A 19,300-nucleotide genomic window follows, 5' to 3' on the forward strand; every position below is an offset into this window, starting at 1 on the left:
TCATTGGGTAAAAATTCTTGAGCAATAACAAGGGTATCATGATTAACCTTAAGAGTGGTATATTCATCCTTTAGCTTGTTATGGCTAGTGATGAGCTCTTTGTGCACCCACTCAAGTTTATCATGTTTATCTTTGAGCTCTTTCTTAGAAGATTTGAGCTCCTTGAGTTTGGATGACATAGCATCATTTGCTTCTCTAAGCTCAACACTAGCCTTTTCAGCTATCTCACATTTAGCTAAAAGAGAATCATTCTTAATCTCAAGCTTTTTATTTTTAACTCTAGTCTTTATAATGATCTTAGTTTATTTCTTTAGTAATTTAGCAAGATCATCATAAGTAGGTGACTCATATTCATCATCGCTATCACCATCACTATCATCATTATGAGCATGATCATCACCACTACTATCATCATCATGTGATACCTTTCGTTCACCTTTGGCCATAAGGCATAGGTGTGTAGAGGATGATGGCGGTGGTGGCGGTGAAGATGATGAGTCAATAGCAATGGCGGTCACCTTCTCGTTGTCACTTTCATCATCGGATGATCCACTAGATGAATCAATGTCCGTGAGCCAACCACCGATGATGTAAGCCTTTCCACTCTTCTTCTTCTTGCCATCTCTCTTCTTGTATGGCTTGTTCTTTTTCTTCTTATCTTCATCTTCATTGCTTGAGTCATCTTTCTTGCCCTTGTTCTTGTTCTTGAACTTGTCTTTCTTGGACTTTGTGCATTGGTGAGCTAGATGACCAAGTTCTCCACAATTGTAGCAATCCATCTCAGAGATTGGCTTCCTTCTAGAGCTTGTGAAGAACTTCTTCTTGCCATCAAACTTGATGCCACTCTTGTTGAGCTTCTTTAGCATCTTGACGGTCTTCTTCACCATGAGAGCAAGACTTTCATCATCAACTTCATCTTCACTTGAGCTCTCATACTCAAGTCTTGCTTTGCCCTTCTCTTGGCTAGCCTTGAATGCTAAATCTTTTTCTTTCTTCTTTGTAGATGATGAGCCATCTTAAGGTGTGATGTGCATATACATCTCATGAGCATTGATCTTCCCCAAGATTTGTGTCGGTGTAGCGGTGGAAAGATCACCTTGGTGTAGCACGGTCACAATATGCCCATATTTGTCAATGGGGAGGACACTCAAGATCTTTCTTACAACATCGGATGGTTGCGTTTGAGTAAGTCCAAGCCCATTGACTTCCTCTACAAGAACATTCAAACGTGAATATATTTCATTAGCACATTCTTTAGAAAGCATTTCAAAAGAGTTGAGCTTTTTCATGACAAGATGATAGCGTTCCTCATGCTCACTCTTAGTTCCCTCATGGAGCGCACAAACGTCCGACTATAGTGCATGGGCGTCTTTGTGGTTCCTCACCCGATTAAACACATCTTTAGAAAAGGCCTCTAAAGATGGTGTTTCGAGCCTTTGCATTCCACTTCTCGTAATTTACCTCATCGCCTTGTAAGTTAGTAGCATCCCGAGGTTTTGGGAAGCCTTGTGAGGCGGCTCTAAGTATACCAACATCTAGAGCCTCTAGATACGCCTCCATGCGAATTTTCCAATAAGGAAAGTCATCTCTCTCAAAGATAGGAGGAGGTCCATCCCCGTGAGACATCTTGTTCTAGGCGATTAAGCCTAAAAACGTGAGCACGAGGCTCTGATACCAATTGAAAGGATCAAGATGCCCAAGAGGGGGGGGTGAATTGGGCTAATTCTAAATTTCTTCGCAATAATTAAATCATATGGTTAGCCCAATTAACCCCTTGTACCTAGAAAGTGTTCCTAATTGTTCTACCGCACACAAGACTTGCAACCTAAGTTCCAATCCTACTCTAGCATGGCAATTCTAAGAATGTAAAGACATGAATTGAATTGCTCAAAGTAAATAGAGAGGAAGGAACGCGGCGATGTTTTGCCGAGGTATCGGAGAGTCGCCACTCCCCACTAGTCCTCGTTGGAGCACCCGCATAAGGGTGTTGCTCCCCCTTGATCCGCGCAAGGATCAAGTGCTCTCTATGGGTTGATTCTTTGACACTCCGTCGCGGTGAATCACCCACAACCGCTCACAACATGAGTTGGGTCACCCACAAGCTCCGCCGGGTGATCACCGAACTCCCAATCACCACCAAGCCATCTAGGTGATGGCGATCACCAAGAGTAACAAGCACGAACTCTCACTTGACCACGACAAGCCTAATAAGAAGGTGGATGCACACTTTGCTACTCTTGATCTTCACTAATAAGGGCTCTCTTTGGGATTCTCAAATCTCAATCACCTCACTAGGACCTTGCTCTTCTTGGCACTCTCTAAGGTGTTTCTCAGCTGTTGAAATGAGCAAAAGTGCCCCCACACACGAGCGGAGGTGGTATTTATAACACCGGCTGAAAAACGAACCGTTATGTGCCTCTGCGGGGTGACCGGACGCTCCGGTCATATTGACCGGACGCTCTGGTCAGTATACCCTGAACTCTAGTGTTTACAGTGTGACCGGACGCTGGCAGCGTCCGGTCATGATTTTCCCTCTCTGGAACCTTACTGGAGTCGACTAGACGCTGGCCCTTAGCGTCCGGTGACATGACCTCACAGCGTCCGGTCAAACCAGACACAATCACCTTGGTCAAATGAATTGATCGGACCCTGAGCCAGCGTCCGGTCACACCGGAGCCAGCGTCCGGTCAGTATTTGACCCTCCATTCACTTCCAACTCTCGAACATATGTGAATGAAGTTTGCTCCATTGGATGAAAGGGTTGTTGTGGAGCTACCTAGTGCTAGTTTTAACAAGTGTGCACCACACCTAACCCACTAGTCTCACCTTGGTCAAGCTACCCGTTCATACCCCCTTAATAGTACGGCCAAAGGAAGAAATAAAGTCCCAAACTACTCTCAGTGTCTCTCCAACTCCAATCGACACTTAGAACTAGTCCATCCTTAACCTTGTCGTCCATCCTTTGAAAACCGAAACGATTTCCATCGTAGGGGCATGACAACCATGATTGCCCAGTCGATCTCAATTACCGTGACCTAACTCAATTGTTTCTACAAAACACACGTTAGTCACAGTAATCACGTATTGTCATTAATCACCGAAACCCAACTAGGGGCCTAGATGCATTCAGGGAGGCCACGCCACCGAGCCACGGCACCAAGCACCGCCACCCTGCCTCCGCTAGGGGGAGGGGACAGGGTCCCGCGTGCCGCCGGCATAGGAGGAGGGGGACGGGCCCCCGCGCGACTGCCGGCGCTGGAGGAGGGCACCGAGCCCCGCGCGACTGCGCCCCAGAACCCCCGCCACCCTAGGGTGCGCCGCCAAGTGCCTCCGCTGGAGAGGGAGGTCCTGTCACCGCGTGGGGGAGAGGGAGGGGCGGCGTGGGGGAGAGACGGAGGGGCTCGGAGGAGAGGGAGAGCGAGGGAGAGAGAGAGGAAGTCGAGACGGAGAGAGAGAGAGAGGAGGGCAGTAGATATTTTGGATGGGTGACTTAGTGACTGTACGTGAGGCATTTGTAGGGGCGGCTGGTGAGTGAGCCGCCCCTACAAATCCTACCCATTTGTAGAGGCGGCTCGTATCACCAGCTGCCCCTGTTGTTTTATTTATAGGGGCGGATGGTCTCGTGGATCCCGAACACGTCACTGTACGGGCAGCTCCATCACTAGCTGCCCCTAAAAAAATTTATCCCGTTGCTACGAACCGTTTTTCACGTAGTGTCCGGACTCAACAATAGTTCAAGTACAAAATACAACTTTTTTTCATAATTGTTATTAAGAACTTCCTTTTGTATTTCAAAACCTTGGGGAGCCAGACATTGATATAAGAGATCATAACAACCATAAAAGAAACTTTGGTAAATATTCAACCTAATTCGAATAAGCTTGCTGCAGCTGCACGCCAGCAACTGCATGCACTTGCACTAACAATAGGTACAATAATGCGCCCAGCTGTGGAGCTGCAGGCCTGCAGCAAAAGGGCACTAGCAACCGCAGCAAAAGCCCAAGAGAGTGAGGACATTGCACTTATATTTGAGGGGGCAAGATAGTGGCATATTAGTACAAGGATAATCATATCATCGTTGAGTAGTGGGGCAGCGAACCCAGAGAGATCAAGAACTTAATTAGACTTTATTTGGCATAGCTCTAGCTTAAGAACAAAATAAGTTGTAGGAAGTAGGTGTTTGTAGCTCTGTATTTTTTTTATTTCAAATATAGAACTATAGTCACATTTGAGTAATTTTCTTTGGAGCTGTAGATAACAAATACCAAAAAGTTATCGTCAAATGTTGTAGTTGTCTAGGTTATTTTTTACGTCCGATCAGAATTTATAAAAAAATATAAATATTTGTCACACTACATAAACATATTATAAAAACATATATAGTTTACCGTGTATCTAATGACACTAATTTGGTACTTATAAATCTTGAAAAATTTGGTCAAATTTCAGAAAACTTGACTTAATTAAGATAACACTAGGAGGGAGTAAACTTCAGTTACGAGGTAGAGCGATGGCAAATGATGCCTTAGGGCACTCGCAACAGTAAGAGTCAGCTACTAGCTCTAAGCCAACCTTTTTAATATTGTTAGCTTTTAACAATGGCTCATAATATGATTAGACCTATATGACACTCTTACATATTCTTGGAATGTTTGTATAAGCATAGCTCTTGATAAAGAGCTAGCTTTTCTCTCTCTTCTATTAAAATATGAAAAAAAATGTTTAGAGCTAGCTTATGAATCACCCATTGCAGGACGACGAGGATAAAGACCCTCTTTAACCTGAATTCTAATTGATTGGATATCCCGCACAAGGAATTGAAAGAAGACGCGACGTTTTATTCCAGGGAATCCCCAACGAAAAATGCACACTATTCCTTCTTTTCTATCGAATCGGTAATAACCGCGGCCTATATTCCATAAAATAGTGCACCACAAATAGGAGCTAATGAATAGGCCCGCGATTCCATAGAAAGACATCACGACCCTGTGGGAAAAAAGAATTTATTGAGATGGAAGTACATATATCATATTCTTACCAAGATAACTGGAAGCCCCAACCAAGAATCCTAATGAACCTAGAAAAAGAATACAAGGAAAAAATTACCTCTTTTTTAGAACCTTTTAGAAGTTGTATCCATATGTGTTCTGATCGCCAATTCAAATTAGATATACTAAATCCAGTAGCGGTCAATTGAAATTGAGAGAATAAGCTAAATGATTTTTACTTTACTTTTTTTTATTCTGAAATAGCCTTCGGTAGCTAGTCCTTAGAATGATACGTACTTACATCAGTAAGTAAATCAGAGTTAAAAATAGACACATTTACTGAAGGTAAGTTTAGCATGAGAATCCTCTCCAAGCATACATCACATGTTGTTCAATTCAATCCGACTAAGGCCTTGTTTAGATTACCCCAAAATTCCAAGTTTTTTCACTCTCTCTCCATCACATCAATTTTAGCCACTTGCATGGAGCATTAAATGTAGGTAAAAAAAAAAACTAATTGCACAGTTTAGTTGGAAATCACGAGATGAATCTTTTGAACTTAGTTGGTCCACGATTGGACAATATTTACTAAATAAGACGAAAGTGCTACTATTCATCGGGTTGAAATTTTTCTCAATCTAAACAAGGCCTAAGTAGTAACCGGTCAACACCGGTCATCCGCGCGCTGCGACGCGGAGACCGAGCTTATTCCCTCCGCGCGCTACTTCGTCTTCGTCGTGGCCGTCGTCGGCTGCGGCCACGGCGGCTCTCGCCCTGGCTGCGGCAGCGGGCCGCCTCGCAACGATGCCACTGGCGCCCTGGTTCATCACCGTGCTCCGCGCGTCGGTCGCGGCCGCGCCCTGCTTGACCTCCTCCTCGAAGTCCTCCAACCGGAACGCCGGCGTCCACGGCGCCTCCGCCTCCCGCGCCCTCTTCCTGCCCTTGCCCCGGCCGGAAGCTGCTGGTCCGTTCCCGGCGCTGTACAAGCCCCTCAGGGCACGGATGTTGGCGAGGAGCGCGTAGAACCTCTCCACCTGCTCGTCGTCTTGGTCGTCGTCCTCGCCGCAGCTCTGATGAACCGCCGCAGAGCCGTCGGCGGCGTTGCCAGCGACGCCGGCAGCAGGCAATGGCGCCGGCTGCTGCTGCGGCTCCGGTGGATGTACCGACGCGCCGTCGCCGTCGCTGGCGGTGGCCCGTAGGCGTAGAGCCTTCTTCGTCGTCTCTGCTCCAGCTACGCCACCCATCGCTAGGCTTGGTGAAAGCGTGGTGGGCGGAATTGTGAAGGAAAATGGACGGGAGTGTGTGGAACGGAAAGCTTTGTGTTGGTTGGTGCGGTTGGGAAGTGGTTAAATAGGCGCCGTGTCGGTTCACTAGTCACTACCAAGTGCTCAACTGCAGACCGGCGCACATCTCGTGGAGGCTCTACCGCAGCTCATTCATTCAGAACTGGAGTAGACGAGTAGTGCAAGTGCAAGGCAGCCGATCGATTTATTACCAAGACTTGACCATTGTAGAGTACAACACTACTAAATCCGTTTTAAATTATAGTTCGTTTAACTTTTTTTTTACTCTAAATTTGACCACTCATCTTATTTAAAAATTTATACTAAATATCACTTTTTTTTGTTGTGGCTTGTTTTATTAACTAAAGTTCTTCAAGAATGATTTAAATTTAACTATGTTTGCACAAATATTTTGAATAAAATGAGTAATCAAACTTGGGGTTAAAAAAGTCAAACGAATTATAATTTGGAACGAAAGAAGTTTGTACTAACTTTTCTCAATAAAGAAATTTGTCCCTCCCTTTACATCGCCGTGCATCAGATCGCTCCTCACTTCCGAGTTCTTATTAGCCAGCCTCGGTGGAGAGTTTGTTTTAAAAAGACATACAATACAATGAGATATGGATAAAGCAACCATTTTTAATGCATAATTTTAACTCTTTTAGTTTATATGGGCATTTAATTCTATAACCAAGCCAAGTGAGTTTTACCTACACATGGAACTCACGAATTCTTTTATCTTCGCAAATCTGTTGTCAAGTCATCAGAGAGTGACGAAGCTAAAGCAAATTATGAGGTGGCGTATTTGTCTGGTTGGTGCATAGAGTTATGGCAGAGGTATATATATATGGTGAAATTTTAGAAAAAACCATTGTTTTCACAAAATTTGGGTGGTGCATCTGCACCCACTGGAATCTACGTAGGTTTCTCCCCTGTCATAAAAAATACGTAAGTGCCAACTTTATTAAGGATCTGTTTGGCACAGCTTAACTTCACCAATGAAGTTATTTTTTTTTGTAAAATAGATTCATGGGTAGCTTCTTATGTGAAAATGAGCAGTTTTGCAAAAATTATTTGGTAAAATAGCTTCATACAGTAGACCAAAACAGCTTCACCTGGAATAATTACTATAATACCCTTAGGACCCGTTTAGATCCTTAGGGTTAAATTCATTTTAACAATCATAATTTAGACACATATTAATTAAGTTAATACGGTTGTATATGTATTATATTTATATATTATTATTGGCTATACGAGAGATACTTATATGTTGCATTTCTATCGTAGAGGAGTAAGTTAAAGAGCATGTTATAAGTTGTAAAATAGAAACAGAGAACGGTGATCAATATAATCAATTTTCATCTCTCACCCTATAAATTTGAGATAGGCTTATATGTGAACCGTAAAAAGTGGTGGAATATCAAATTGTAAACCATATAGCCTAATTTATTAAGTAAATTTTAATTAGTCCGGCTAAAAGGATCTGGACGGCCCCTTAGCCTTTTTTTTTTCTTCCTGGTCTTCTTCCTACGCATCCCAAGATTCGCAACGGCGCCCGCACCTCGCGGCCGCGAGCAACCACGGCGGCGGCCCTCCCGGCTGCCCACGCTCCAGCGGCGGCGTATCTCCGGCGGCCCGCGCCCCCCACGGCGGCGCCGCTCTCGGCAGCTCGTGCCCCCACACGGCAGCTTCTCCCGGCGGCCCGCGCCCGGCCAAGGCTGCGCCTGCACGCTCTTGGTAGACCCGCCCCGGCGGCCGCGCCTGCAACGACCTGGCGAACGCGCTCGCCCCGTGCCCCAGCGGCCGCGGCAGCTTGGGCCCCAGTGGCGGCAGTGCTCTGGCTAGGCGGTGGCGCGCTCATGCCCGGCGGGGGCGGTGCTCCGGCCAGGCGGTGGCGCGCTGGTGCCCGCGCCCCGGCCCGGCGACGACGCCCGCGCTCGCCCCGTGCCTCGGCAACTTCGGCAGCTCGCGCCCTGGCGGTGCTCGCGCTCCGGGCAGGCGGCGGTGCCCGCGCCCTGGCCCGGCTCGACGGTGACGACACCCGTACCCAGCTCGACGACGACGCCGCGCCATGGCTCGGTCTGCTCGCCTGGCTGGGGCCAAATTGGAGATCGATGCATGCTAGGCCCACTGATGGCAGGGGAAGCTTAGATAAGTTATTATTTTTAACTTTATCTCAACTCATGTTTTCGAGGATAAAAAATAGCTTCACCTATTAAGTTATTTTAAAAATAAAAGTTTAGCAAAAAAAAAAAAAAACAGCTCACAACAGTTGTGAGCTACGGAAAACAAGCCCTAAGTACACATAGGCCCGTTCGATTCGCTGAAAAAACAAGCCGAAACACTGCTCCGGCTAATTTGGTGTGAGAGAAAAATATTGTTCCGTCTGAAATAACACGTTAAAAAAGACGGATTATAAGAGAAGTGAAGAGGGCCATAAAATATTGATATGACAGTTTGAATGGAGTTTATTCTTAGATCTGTTATCTAAACCAGACATTTGAATAACTATTTCAACACGACATGTGCTACCCATAAATTCATTAATAGCAGCTCATCCATACGAACACCTTTTTCATTCCAGGCCTAGGCTAGCAATTTGCATTCTTGCGCGAGGAAGAAAACGAACGAACAGCTTAATCCGCCGTGACTGCGCTACTCAATACTGCACTTTAGGATTTGGGCACAAACCATGGGAGTATAGCACAATTCATCTGTTGGCCTGCACGAACATGTTTTATCATGATTCGAAAAAAAAATGTTCTATCATGACCGCGCGCGCTATGTCTCTTTTGATGATTTTAGTGCTAGTGCCTTCACCGATAGAGACACTGCATGCAGCTCAAGCTATTTCTCCGATGTCCTACACACTTGGACCTGGTCGACCTTCTTGCAGTTTATTAATGCTCCACTGTTATAGAGTTATGATTCCTAATTGCTCCAGTGCTGAAGGTGTGCATGGCACCAGCTGCACTCCAATAGTGTGCCCCGGCCGGACGTGCCAAAAGTAAACGAAGGAGCGGTAAAAGAAAATAGGAATTTGAATAGGTTATCCAACATGTTTTTGTTTGATAAAATCTATTTCCCAACCTTCAAGCACGGCAGTCCAATTTAAAACCATGAACTACGAAACCGGATACCGGATGCTCTTCAACTGTACAAATTAGGTCAACTAACTGGTATCAAAGGTGATTTTCTATTTAAAAAATAAAAACCTAGTATAATTTCTAGAAATCAGTACTAATCTTTTTCTAAAAGCATTATCTATTTGTCCATGTTCTATTTGAAGTTATTTGAATTTTATTTGTTTATGTTCCTAGTGCTTTGTTGCTTGTACACATGCTTGTTAATTATTAAAATTGTCTTCTTGTGCTCTGCTTGATGTTGATTGCATGATGTTTGTGACACGTACTTGTTTCAAACCTATAACACAATCAGGCACTAAACATAAAGTAAAGCTCTATCCATGTAATGCCTAAATAGATTCAATACAAACATGGTTGGTGGTATCTTTCACATATTTCTATTCACTCATAGTCTGCGAGATCCTCTTGGTTAATCTCCAGATCTGATATACTGCAAAACGATAATTTAAATAAACAATAAGCATAACTATAAGCAATAAAACAATAGGAATAGAAATCAATAAGGTGCAAATACCTAAATAGATCGCTCACATATAAATATTTTTTTAGAACAATATTGTTACTAGTTTCATATTTTTTAGTTAAAATAAATTATTTATGAATTTTAGAGAATAGGTTTATCTTATTATTTTTAAAAACCATCTTTGAAACCAGCTAGAGGTCCAAATCTGTCTAGTTTCAAAAGTTGGATGACATCTAGTACCCAGTTTCACACTATAGAAACAAAATTCACACCGTCGCATACATTGTGACGCCTCGCTAGTTACATGACTTCTTTTAACTCTTCTATCTCCCGCTTTTTTAGCCTCCAAGAATGATGTCATGCATCTTGGCTCTTTGGCTCATGGGGCATTGGAGGAGCTTCACCGCACTAGAGCAATCAGACCCATTCCCATTCAACACAATGACAGTTAACCCGCTAGTGACCATGGATTGGTATACTTCGACTCGGGCGCCAGCTGTCACATGGCGTCCAACATTGGTATGCTCCCTGTTTCCTACTCTCACTCCATGTCCACACTCCAATATTATTCAATCTGTTCGTTTGGTTGATAAATCATGGCTGAGAGTACTGTTGACTGATTTGTTGTGAAAGAAAAATTTTATTCATTAGCTGAAAAAGTATGACTTATAAGCCAAGCGAACAGGGCGAATAATTGTCAGCCGGGGTCCTCGTTACTTCCCATAATTTCTACCGGCATCACTTCTTTCTCTGTTAGGTTGCTACCCAGTGGTCCTCTCACTTACGCTATGTTCTTGTATCGCCTTTCATCATTAAAATTTTAATAGTTGTTTGCTAATTCACCATAGATGATAACTATTTCAACTAATTCGTGATGCAACATAAAAAATAAGGGCATGTTTCGAACACAGGAATTTCACAAGAATCACACAGGAATTTCACAGGAATCAGTTCAATTTTACAGAAAAAATACAGGAATGGAAAAAAAATCCCGCAATCCAAACAGACCCTAAAAGAGAAGACAGAGACCGATAAGACACCAGCAGTAATACTGTAATAGTAAATGATCCTGCTTGGGGGACTTCTTTTTTAGGGGGAAAAAGAGGACTTATTTTCTGTTGTTATTGAAAGCATGTAAATTAAAAGGTTTTCTCAAGAAGACCGTGACCTTGGATATTTCTTGTTTTCGCTTTCTCTCGTCACAGAGTGACAAGGACTCATCTTCCGTTGAACTTACTTTGCAGCATCGTTACGGGTATCCATATTACGATACCCGAAAGTTAGCGTTCACGCTGATTTTTTTTATGGCTCGAGACGTATTAAAAGGTCTCGTCCGACCATAAGGCCGCAGGCTCCGTCTCACCCGACTTTGAGGCCGTGGGCTCCATCTCGCCCGACCCCTTGGGTGCGGGCTCCATCTCGCCTGACCCTAAGGACACGGGTTCCGTCTCACCCAAGGCCGCGGGCTCTGTCTCGCCCGTCCACTTGGGTGCGGGTTCCGTCTCGCCCGACCCTAAAGACACGGTTTTTGTCTCGTCCAAGGTCGCCGGCTCCGTCTCGTCCGACCTCGAGGACACGGGTTCTGTCTCATCCGATGGGGACCTATACCGTCGCCAACCACTTCAGGGCCAAGCGTTTGGCCCTGGGTCAAAACTCTAATGCCAGAGAAGAGGCTGGCACGCCTTGATGTAACCCATGGCCATGACGGGCTATATTTGGGGATTCACATCAAGAACAGTGTCGGGCGTGCCGGTGCCGTTCTGTCTAATCCTCGTACGGACGCTGACAGACGCGTCAGTTCACTACGACGTCCGTCGGGACAGAGTGGAACGCCATGACCGACAGATGACACCTGCGCATGGCACCAGTGACAAACAGGGCCGCGACATGGAGCCGTCCCTGTTGACATCTATAGGATCGGCGGGGTCCGCATGAAGGAGAAGAAGGACCCGACAACCCTGGAAGCCTTCTTCTCTCTCGTTCTTCTCCTTTTCCTCCTCTGTAACCCGCGTTTTTCCTTTGCCTATAAAGGGGAAGCAGGGCGCCCCATGAAAGTAGGGATCGGGATACAAGAGCTCGACACGAGCACACGGCTGAGCGGCAAGCGAGCTCTCAGCAACCGTTCACTCCTTCCACTAGAGACTTGGGATCCTCTCCCTCTCTCGCATGTTTGTAACCCTATTGCAAACCAAGTGCCGGTAATACGAGCAACAGCGAACTGGACGTAGGGACGTTCCGCATGAACCAATATAAACCCTTATGTCCTCCTAGCACATCATCCGAGATAGACGCGCAAATACAAATTTACTCGTCAGTGATCCGAAAACACCGACACAAAGTAACCCAAGCGCCCGGAGTGTTTGATCCAGGGACTAAAGTTTAGTAGATATCATATCGGGTATTTAGATACTAATTAGAAAGACTAAACATGAGCCTAAATAGACTTAATAGATTCGTCTCGTAAATTAGATAGTCTCAATCTATATAATTAGTTTTATAATTAGTCTACATTTAATACTCTAAATTAATTTCACACATCCGATGTCACGAGACTAAATTTTAACAGGAACCAAAAACCCATCCGACGTAACGGTGCCGACGTCACATCCCATCCTGCCCGTGGAAACGACGGCGACTCCTCCAAATTTATCAGCAACGGCCTGGTCGTGTGCGCTTACGCCAGACACCGGGTCGACGGCTGGACGCGACGGCGACGAAACACAGCACCGAACATTTCATATTTCTACCACAAAGTACAGCCCTAGCCCCTAGAGTAGTTGCCGAAATGACGTTGCGGCGGTGGCGTCAGCACGGTGCCGTCACGGCGCACGCGCCACATGTCACCCGCCCCATGCATGGTGCCCTGCTGCCCGGGTCGCCGTTGAACGTTGGGCCGCAGCCCGGAGCAAGCGGCCGTACGACGGCGTCCTCGCTCGCTCCCCGGCATGGCGCCGGTGACGTGAGTACGTCGTGACAAAAAGCGGCCGCCGACCGGTGGCCAGTGGGCAGGCGGTGGTCCGGCGCCGGAGGCTGGATCTCGCGTAGCACAGGCGTGGCGTGGGTCACGATCGCCCGGCGACACGGCGGCGGTGCTGCAGTGAAATGCAACGCGGCAAACACTGGTGGTCCATGGCATTGGATTCGGCTCGCCTGTGTCCATTCGGCGACCCATTATTTGGCCGTGTTGTGCGTGCCCCGGCCCAAAGTCTCTGATGAAATCATGAGTCATGGCCTCGTCGATGGGGATGGGAGCGTGTGAACACCCCGGACCGACAGCGGCTCCAATCATATGGCCTTCTTCGCTACCTGCGCGTGGTACGCAACTTGGTAGATTTGGTTTGAGTTGTCGACCCATGATTCCCTCTTACTAATTTACAGTGCAGTAGTACATTTTTGCAGTTCATTACAGTGTAATGTAAATGGTGGATCTAAACTAATAAAAATACTAAATAATATGTCGTACGAGGGATTTCATCCAATTCTAACAAATACTAGTACCACCTTGGTCCATGTTGTTGGTTCCAAGTAAAATTTCATCATTTATCGTCAACTTATTTGCTTATCCTCTCTCTGTATGTAGAAGGTACGCTTGAGGCTGCTTTACAAACTCTGCTTTACGAGTAGTTCTGGAGCACCATTTTTGGGCATATTTGGGACTACTCCGTTCCGCGTTTTTGAGCCAAACAAATACAGCTCCACAAGCTCTGTTCTTGGAAAAAAAGGTGAAGTTGTGAGAACATCTAAAGAGGTGCTCTAGAAACTCTAGTTTTTTATGGACCTGCTCCACGATAGAGTTTCTGTAGCAAGCCCTTAGGTGCTCTGAGGAAGTTAAGAGTTCAAACACTGTAGTAACCTGTATCCATTCAGTGTCTTCTTTTATAAAAGGGGAATCACTTTCAGCTGATGTAGAAGTGAAACAAGCAAGAAAGTGAATAACAGAGAACTCACATTCCCTCTCACTCTGTGTCCCTGTGTTCATGTGCCTAGAACTCAATTTCTCAACAAACTTTACCTTTTTTCCTCGAGCAGAGTTTATAGAGCCGCACCAGTTTAGCTGAACGTGGAGCGGAGCTAAAAACGTAGGCCCCATTTGCGTGTCTTTAAATCCAGCTTGATCCGCTTCTTTTTTCATCCGGAACAGTATTTTCCTCTCACAAATTCCTTCAGAATTCCTCCAAACCATCCAAATTCCTCCACAACCATACGAGCCGAACACCCCCGTAGAGTGAAACAGTCACAAACAAAACCATATATATAGACTACTCTTATTTTTAGCAGAAACCAACACACATAAGCATAAGTACTAACTTTAGTAAAAAAATACTCAACACATTTGACTTTATAAGATCTTCGATACTTATCTTTTATCGTTAATACCTTCTACAATGTGTTGGTGCGAAAAGTGACCAACAAGTAAAAATTTGTAGTTTTGCCATGCGTTGTGATCGGATGTGGCCTAGCACTCAATGACACATGATTTATACTGGTACAGGCAACATGCGCTACGTCCAGTTTCAGTCGATCGGTGACTTTATTGGAGCGTATGCTCTGTGTAGCTTTAGAGTTCTAGAGCTATTGAGCTGTTCGAGTCCTCTGGTCGTCGAGTCCTTGAATCGTCTAGCTTCTTTTTTCTTTCGAGAGCCAGAGAGCTTTTTAGGAGAGAGCTCATCCCCTTTTATAGTCGAAGGGGGTGACCTTACAAGTCAGAGAAAGAGAGAAAGAATATGTGTGCTACCTAGTCTTGTTGCCCACGCTGTCGGGTACGAGACGGTTGTCGGTGCCCACACTACTGTTTATGTCCAGACGCATGTGGCATGCTCTACCGTGTTCGCCTGGTATGGCAAACGTCGGTGCCTACAATACTGTTTGTGCTCTGACACATCTGGAAGGTTCCATAGTGCCCGTATAGCATGCCCTGGTGGCACCGTCCTGTAGGTGCGCAGGGCATGGTAGAGTACGGTCCTCGGTATTGCGGTTGACTTGAGCGTCTTACCTTATCTTCTCCACCTGATCCCTTGGCCTTCACCGAGCGGGCGTCCCCGGTCGGTCGTTCCCAGTCAGCCTCAACCGTGTCGGTCGGGGAAGAGCTGCGAGCAGAGGTCCAGCATATCCCCGGTCGAAATAGGAGGTCAGAGTCGGACTGTGGTCCTACTTTGGCTAGGCCTTCCGATCGGGGACCGGATCGTTGTCCTAGCCTATCATTATATATCTGGGCTGACCCAGGAGGCGCGGGTTGTCGCTACGCCGTCTGCTGGGCTGAGTTTTTGCAGGGAAGCGGTTCCATTGGGGACCCCGGGTTCATGAACTCGACAGGAGCCCCCGAGCCCTTTTGGGACTTCTGTGAAGTCGTGAAGGGGCTGTTTTGGAGTAGCCTGCATAAGAATTGCTATTCTTTGTTTTTCGTATCTCGGTGGCAATCCGAGCCGTTTAATTAACTTGGGCAACCTGACAGCTTCTCCTTTGGGAGAGACTCTGTAGGCGGACCCCTCCGAACCCTTTTTGAGAAGGCAGACGTTGAAGCTGGAGACGCGAGGGGCGTTGAGCATGATTTTTCTGGTGAACAGAAACACCGTAGCTACCGAGGCGTAGGGTCTGCTAGTTTGTCTAGTTTTTACTCAAAGTTTTATGCCCGTATTTCGCATCCTTAGTTTCAAGTGTACGGAGGGGGTCGGGTGAGGAGGAAGTCTAGATTGGTAGACATTCTCGGCAGCCCCCGATTGATGTTCGTATTCCTGCCGTTTGACGGGGTCGGAAGCCCAAGAATGAATTTTTAACGCGTAAAGTAAGAAGGCAGAGATGCTTATCTTTCTTTGGGTGTTTGTTCGTCGTCTCTTCTGGGCCGGATGGCCGGCCTAGGAGATCCGAAAGGTCCTGTCGTCGGATCGTCCTGTGGTCCTACATGAGGAGGCGAAGGGTTGTCTGCCTATGTGGGCGCCTTAATTGCCGCGTCCGGAGCGGGTCAGTGGCGGACCATACCCAGGCAGTGTTCAGTTTGACCAAGGGGGGACGCCTCGTCGACCGGGGCACGTCCCGTCAGTTTCGGCGCGTCCCCTCAGGTATCAATCAGTATTGATTCCGTATTTAAAGAGGGGAATAGAGAGGGTTTTTCGTCCAACCTTTCGCCTTTCCTTAGCTACAGCGCCTCCTCTTTAAATAGGGAGGGGGAGGGGAGTTCTCATCCCACCTCCTCTTCTGCCCCTGAGCCGCTATCTCTCCTTCTTCTTCCTTTCCGCCGAATGCGTCCGTGCGTCGCGGCGGTTCCTGAGTGAGGAAGAGTAATGCCAGAGAGAGAGAAAACTTACAGATTCGCTCGTGAATCTGGAGCGTGATGTCGAGCCGGAGGTTATCCAACGTAGATGAGATGGTGCATGCCGCCCTTGCTGAGGAGTCGCTGCTGCCGAAGGAGAAGAGGCGCCGGTGGGCGTCGTACGTCGTCGACTGCGCCGTCGTCCACTGTGCTCCTCCTTTGGCGGGAGGCATTTCCTGCCCATACGCCGTTGTCAGGGTTATGGCTGGGGATGATGGTGTAGTCCCCGGACGCTCTGGCGGAGGTGTCGCTGTCGAGGTTGCGGCTGACGATGATGGCGTAGTCCCCGGACGCCCCGGCGGAGGCGTCGCTATCGGGGTTGTGGCTGACGACGATGGCGTAGTCCCCGGACGCCTCGGCGGAGGCATTGCAGATGGCGGCGCCTTCGAGGATCCTGCGAAGCGGCGGGATATCGAGATGTCACTGATGGAGAGCGTGGCACGGCGACCGCAGTAGACGAGCTGGCCCGTGTACACGCCCCGGGCGTCACCGATGGAGAGCGTGGCGCGGCGACCACAGTAGACGAGTTGGCCCGTGTACATGCCCCGGGCATCGCCGATGGAGAGCGTGGCGCGGCGACCGTAGTAGACGAGCTGGCCCGTGTACATGCCCCGGGCGTCGCCGATGGAGAGCGTGGCACGGCGACTGCAGTAGTACTTGTAGTAGAGCTAAGCACAGACTGTAATTGAATAACTTTGTGGGGAAGCCCCCGAGTAAACAGTCCTCTGAATTTATAAGTATATTGTTCCTTTTTGTAATGAAATCGCTTTGTAAGTGACGAATTTGTGCAAAAAATGAACAAAATTACATCCTTTGCTTATGGCAAGCAATTTTTTATCTTTCTCCTTTTGGTAGAAAAGATCTTAGTGCTTTCCGACCCTACTCACGGTCTAAGTCATAAGAAACTAGGACGTGGGCGAACTAATTCTGATTGAGCTGGTGAGCAAAGAGGTTGCAGCCGCTGGGGCGTGGGTGTCCCGCAGTCCTACCAGTCGTATTCAGAATTGGTTCCCAAAATCTTAGCCCTTAGGACTCGTTTATGAGAGGAATGGAAAACTTAGAGAATGTTTATAACCATAACACAGGAGGTTTTTGCAAGCGTAATACTTGTATTACATATGTCATATGTTATGATGACATGCCAGCCCCCGAGTGAGGTCTGACCCCTCGCGATTTGCAGGGGTCGGAAGTCACTAAGGATCGGGGTTTTGTTATGACAAAATCTGATAAGGAAGAGTGTAAGCTTATTTTAAGGATAGAAACGACGTAGCTGCTCGATGTTCCAGGCGTTGGTGAAGACCTCGCCGTTGATGGTTTTCAACCGGTAGGCGCCTGGGCGAAGTACTTCCGCGACGACGTAGGGCCCTTCCCAGGGCGGGGAGAGTTTGTGGCGGTCCTTGTTGCTCTGCACAAGATAGAGGACGAGGTCTCTGACGTTGAAGGCTCGACCCCGGACCCATCGGTTGTGATACCATCACAACGCCTGCTGGTACTTAGCCGAACAAAGGAGGGCGACGTCGTGGGCTTCTTCTAGCTGGTCCATGGCATCTTGGTGGGATGCCTCGACTCCTTGTTCGTCGTATGCTCTGATTCTTGGCGCTCCATAGTCAAGGTCCGTTGGAAGAACGGCCTCGGAACCATAGACCATGAAGAAGGGTGTGTAGCCGGTGGCCCGGCTAGGAGTTGTCCTTAGGCTCCAGAGTACGGCCGAGAGCTCAGCGAGCCAGCGCGTGCCGAACTTGTTCAACTGGTTGAAAATTCTGGGTTTGAGGCCTTGAAGGAGCATGCCATTTGCGCGCTCGACCTGCCCGTTCGTCCGGGGGTGTGCGACGGCTGCCCAATTGATTCGGATGTGTTGTTCATCATAGAATCGAACGAATTTCCTGCCGATGAACTGTGTGCCGTTGTCTGTGATGATGGAGTTCGGTACTCCAAAGCGATGGGTGATGTCGAGGAAGAATAGCACCGCTTGCTTGGATTTGATCGTGGATATTGGTCGAGCTTCAATCCATTTTGTAAACTTATCTATGGTGACAAGCAGGTGGGTGAAGCCCCCGGGCGCCTTTTTGAGTGGCCCAACCAGGTCGAGCCCCCAGACCGCGAAGGGCCACATGATGGGGATCATCTGGAGAGCCTGGGCTGGGAGGTGTGTTTGCCGAGCATAGTACTGGCACCCTTCGCAGGTGCATACGATTTGCTCGGCATCGGCTACTGCAGTGGGCCAGTAGAAACCTTGTCGGAATGCATTCCCAACCAAAGTTCTTGGTGCAGCATGATGACCGCAGACTCCACCGTGGATGTCGCTCAGCAGGAGTTGTCCCTGTTCGCCAGGGATACAGAGTTGCAGAATCCCACTGTGACTCCGTTTGTAGAGTTCGCCTTCTACAAGAACGAAGGACTTAGCGCGTCGTGCGAGCCGTCGAGCTTCCGTCTTGTCTGGCGGTAGTGTGTCGTGGAGGAGGTAGTCGAGGTAAGGCGTTCTCCAGTCATTGGGAGGGTCAGACTCTGCTGCTGGGTCCTCTTCAAGCTCCATGACCTCAGGGTCGGGCGGAGCAGTTGGAGGGTCGGCCCCTGGGGTCGGACTAGATGGGCCATCGTTGGCTTGTTCCGACCCCGTGTAGCGTACCGAGGGTTTGTGTTGGTCGCTGGCAAAGACGCCTGCCAGGACTGGCTCTCGTCCGGATGCTGCTTTCGCAAGTGTGTCGGCTGCTTCGTTGAGGCGCCTTGGGATGTGATTGAGTTCGAGGCCGTCGAATTTGTCCTCCGGCCGCCACACCTCTTGACAGTATGCCTCCATCTTGGTGTCATGGCAGCATGACTCTTTCATGACCTGGTTGACGACCAGCTGAGAGTCGCCCCTGATGTCGAGGCGTCGGATGCCTAGCTCGATGGCGATTCATAGGCCGTTGATGAGCGCTTCGTATTCTACAGTATTGTTTGATGAGGGGAAATGGAGCCGAACCTTGTACCTCATGGGGACCCCAAGGGGAGATACAAAAACTAGTCCTGCTCCGATGCCCTTCTTCATCAGCGACCCATCGAAGTACATTGTCCAGTACTCTTGATCGACGGCTGCTGGTGGTATCTGGACCTCGGTCCACTCTGCGATG

General features: G+C 47.8%; 2 protein-coding genes across 2 annotated transcripts; both read right to left on the reverse strand.

The window, feature by feature from the left end:
- Positions 1-5,583: 5,583 nt before the first annotated feature.
- LOC136509886 (NRR repressor homolog 1-like) lies at positions 5,584-6,281 on the reverse strand. The gene has a single exon (XM_066504478.1). The coding sequence runs from the start codon at positions 6,230-6,232 to the stop codon at positions 5,663-5,665; it is 570 nt and encodes a 189-aa protein (XP_066360575.1). The 5' UTR covers positions 6,233-6,281; the 3' UTR covers positions 5,584-5,662.
- A 1,834-nt stretch (positions 6,282-8,115) lies between these two features.
- On the reverse strand, positions 8,116-16,732 carry LOC136510764 (uncharacterized). The gene is made up of 3 exons (XM_066505110.1): positions 16,665-16,732; positions 16,377-16,584; positions 8,116-8,367 (listed from the first exon to the last, which is right to left on the reverse strand). The coding sequence occupies exons 1-3, from the start codon at positions 16,730-16,732 to the stop codon at positions 8,116-8,118; spliced, it is 528 nt and encodes a 175-aa protein (XP_066361207.1).
- Between the last annotated feature and the right edge of the window lie 2,568 nt (positions 16,733-19,300).

The sequence above is a fragment of the Miscanthus floridulus genome, chromosome 16 (assembly GCF_019320115.1).
Source record: "Miscanthus floridulus cultivar M001 chromosome 16, ASM1932011v1, whole genome shotgun sequence".
NCBI lineage: Eukaryota > Viridiplantae > Streptophyta > Magnoliopsida > Poales > Poaceae > Miscanthus > Miscanthus floridulus.

Bases quoted from the DNA above. Each gene is read 5' to 3' on its own strand.
- LOC136509886 (XM_066504478.1), bottom strand. From the start codon at position 6,232: ATGGGTGGCGTAGCTGGAGCAGAGACGACGAAGAAGGCTCTACGCCTA.
- LOC136510764 (XM_066505110.1), bottom strand. From the start codon at position 16,732: ATGTACACGGGCCAACTCGTCTACTGTGGTCGCCGCGCCACGCTCTCC. The intron at 16,585-16,664 runs GTACACGGGCCA...GCCGCTTCGCAG, and splicing joins ATCGGTGACGCCCGGGGCGT to GATCCTCGAAGGCGCCGCCA. The intron at 8,368-16,376 runs GTATGGGCAGGA...ATTTGGCCCCAG, and splicing joins GCCATAACCCTGACAACGGC to CCAGGCGAGCAGACCGAGCC.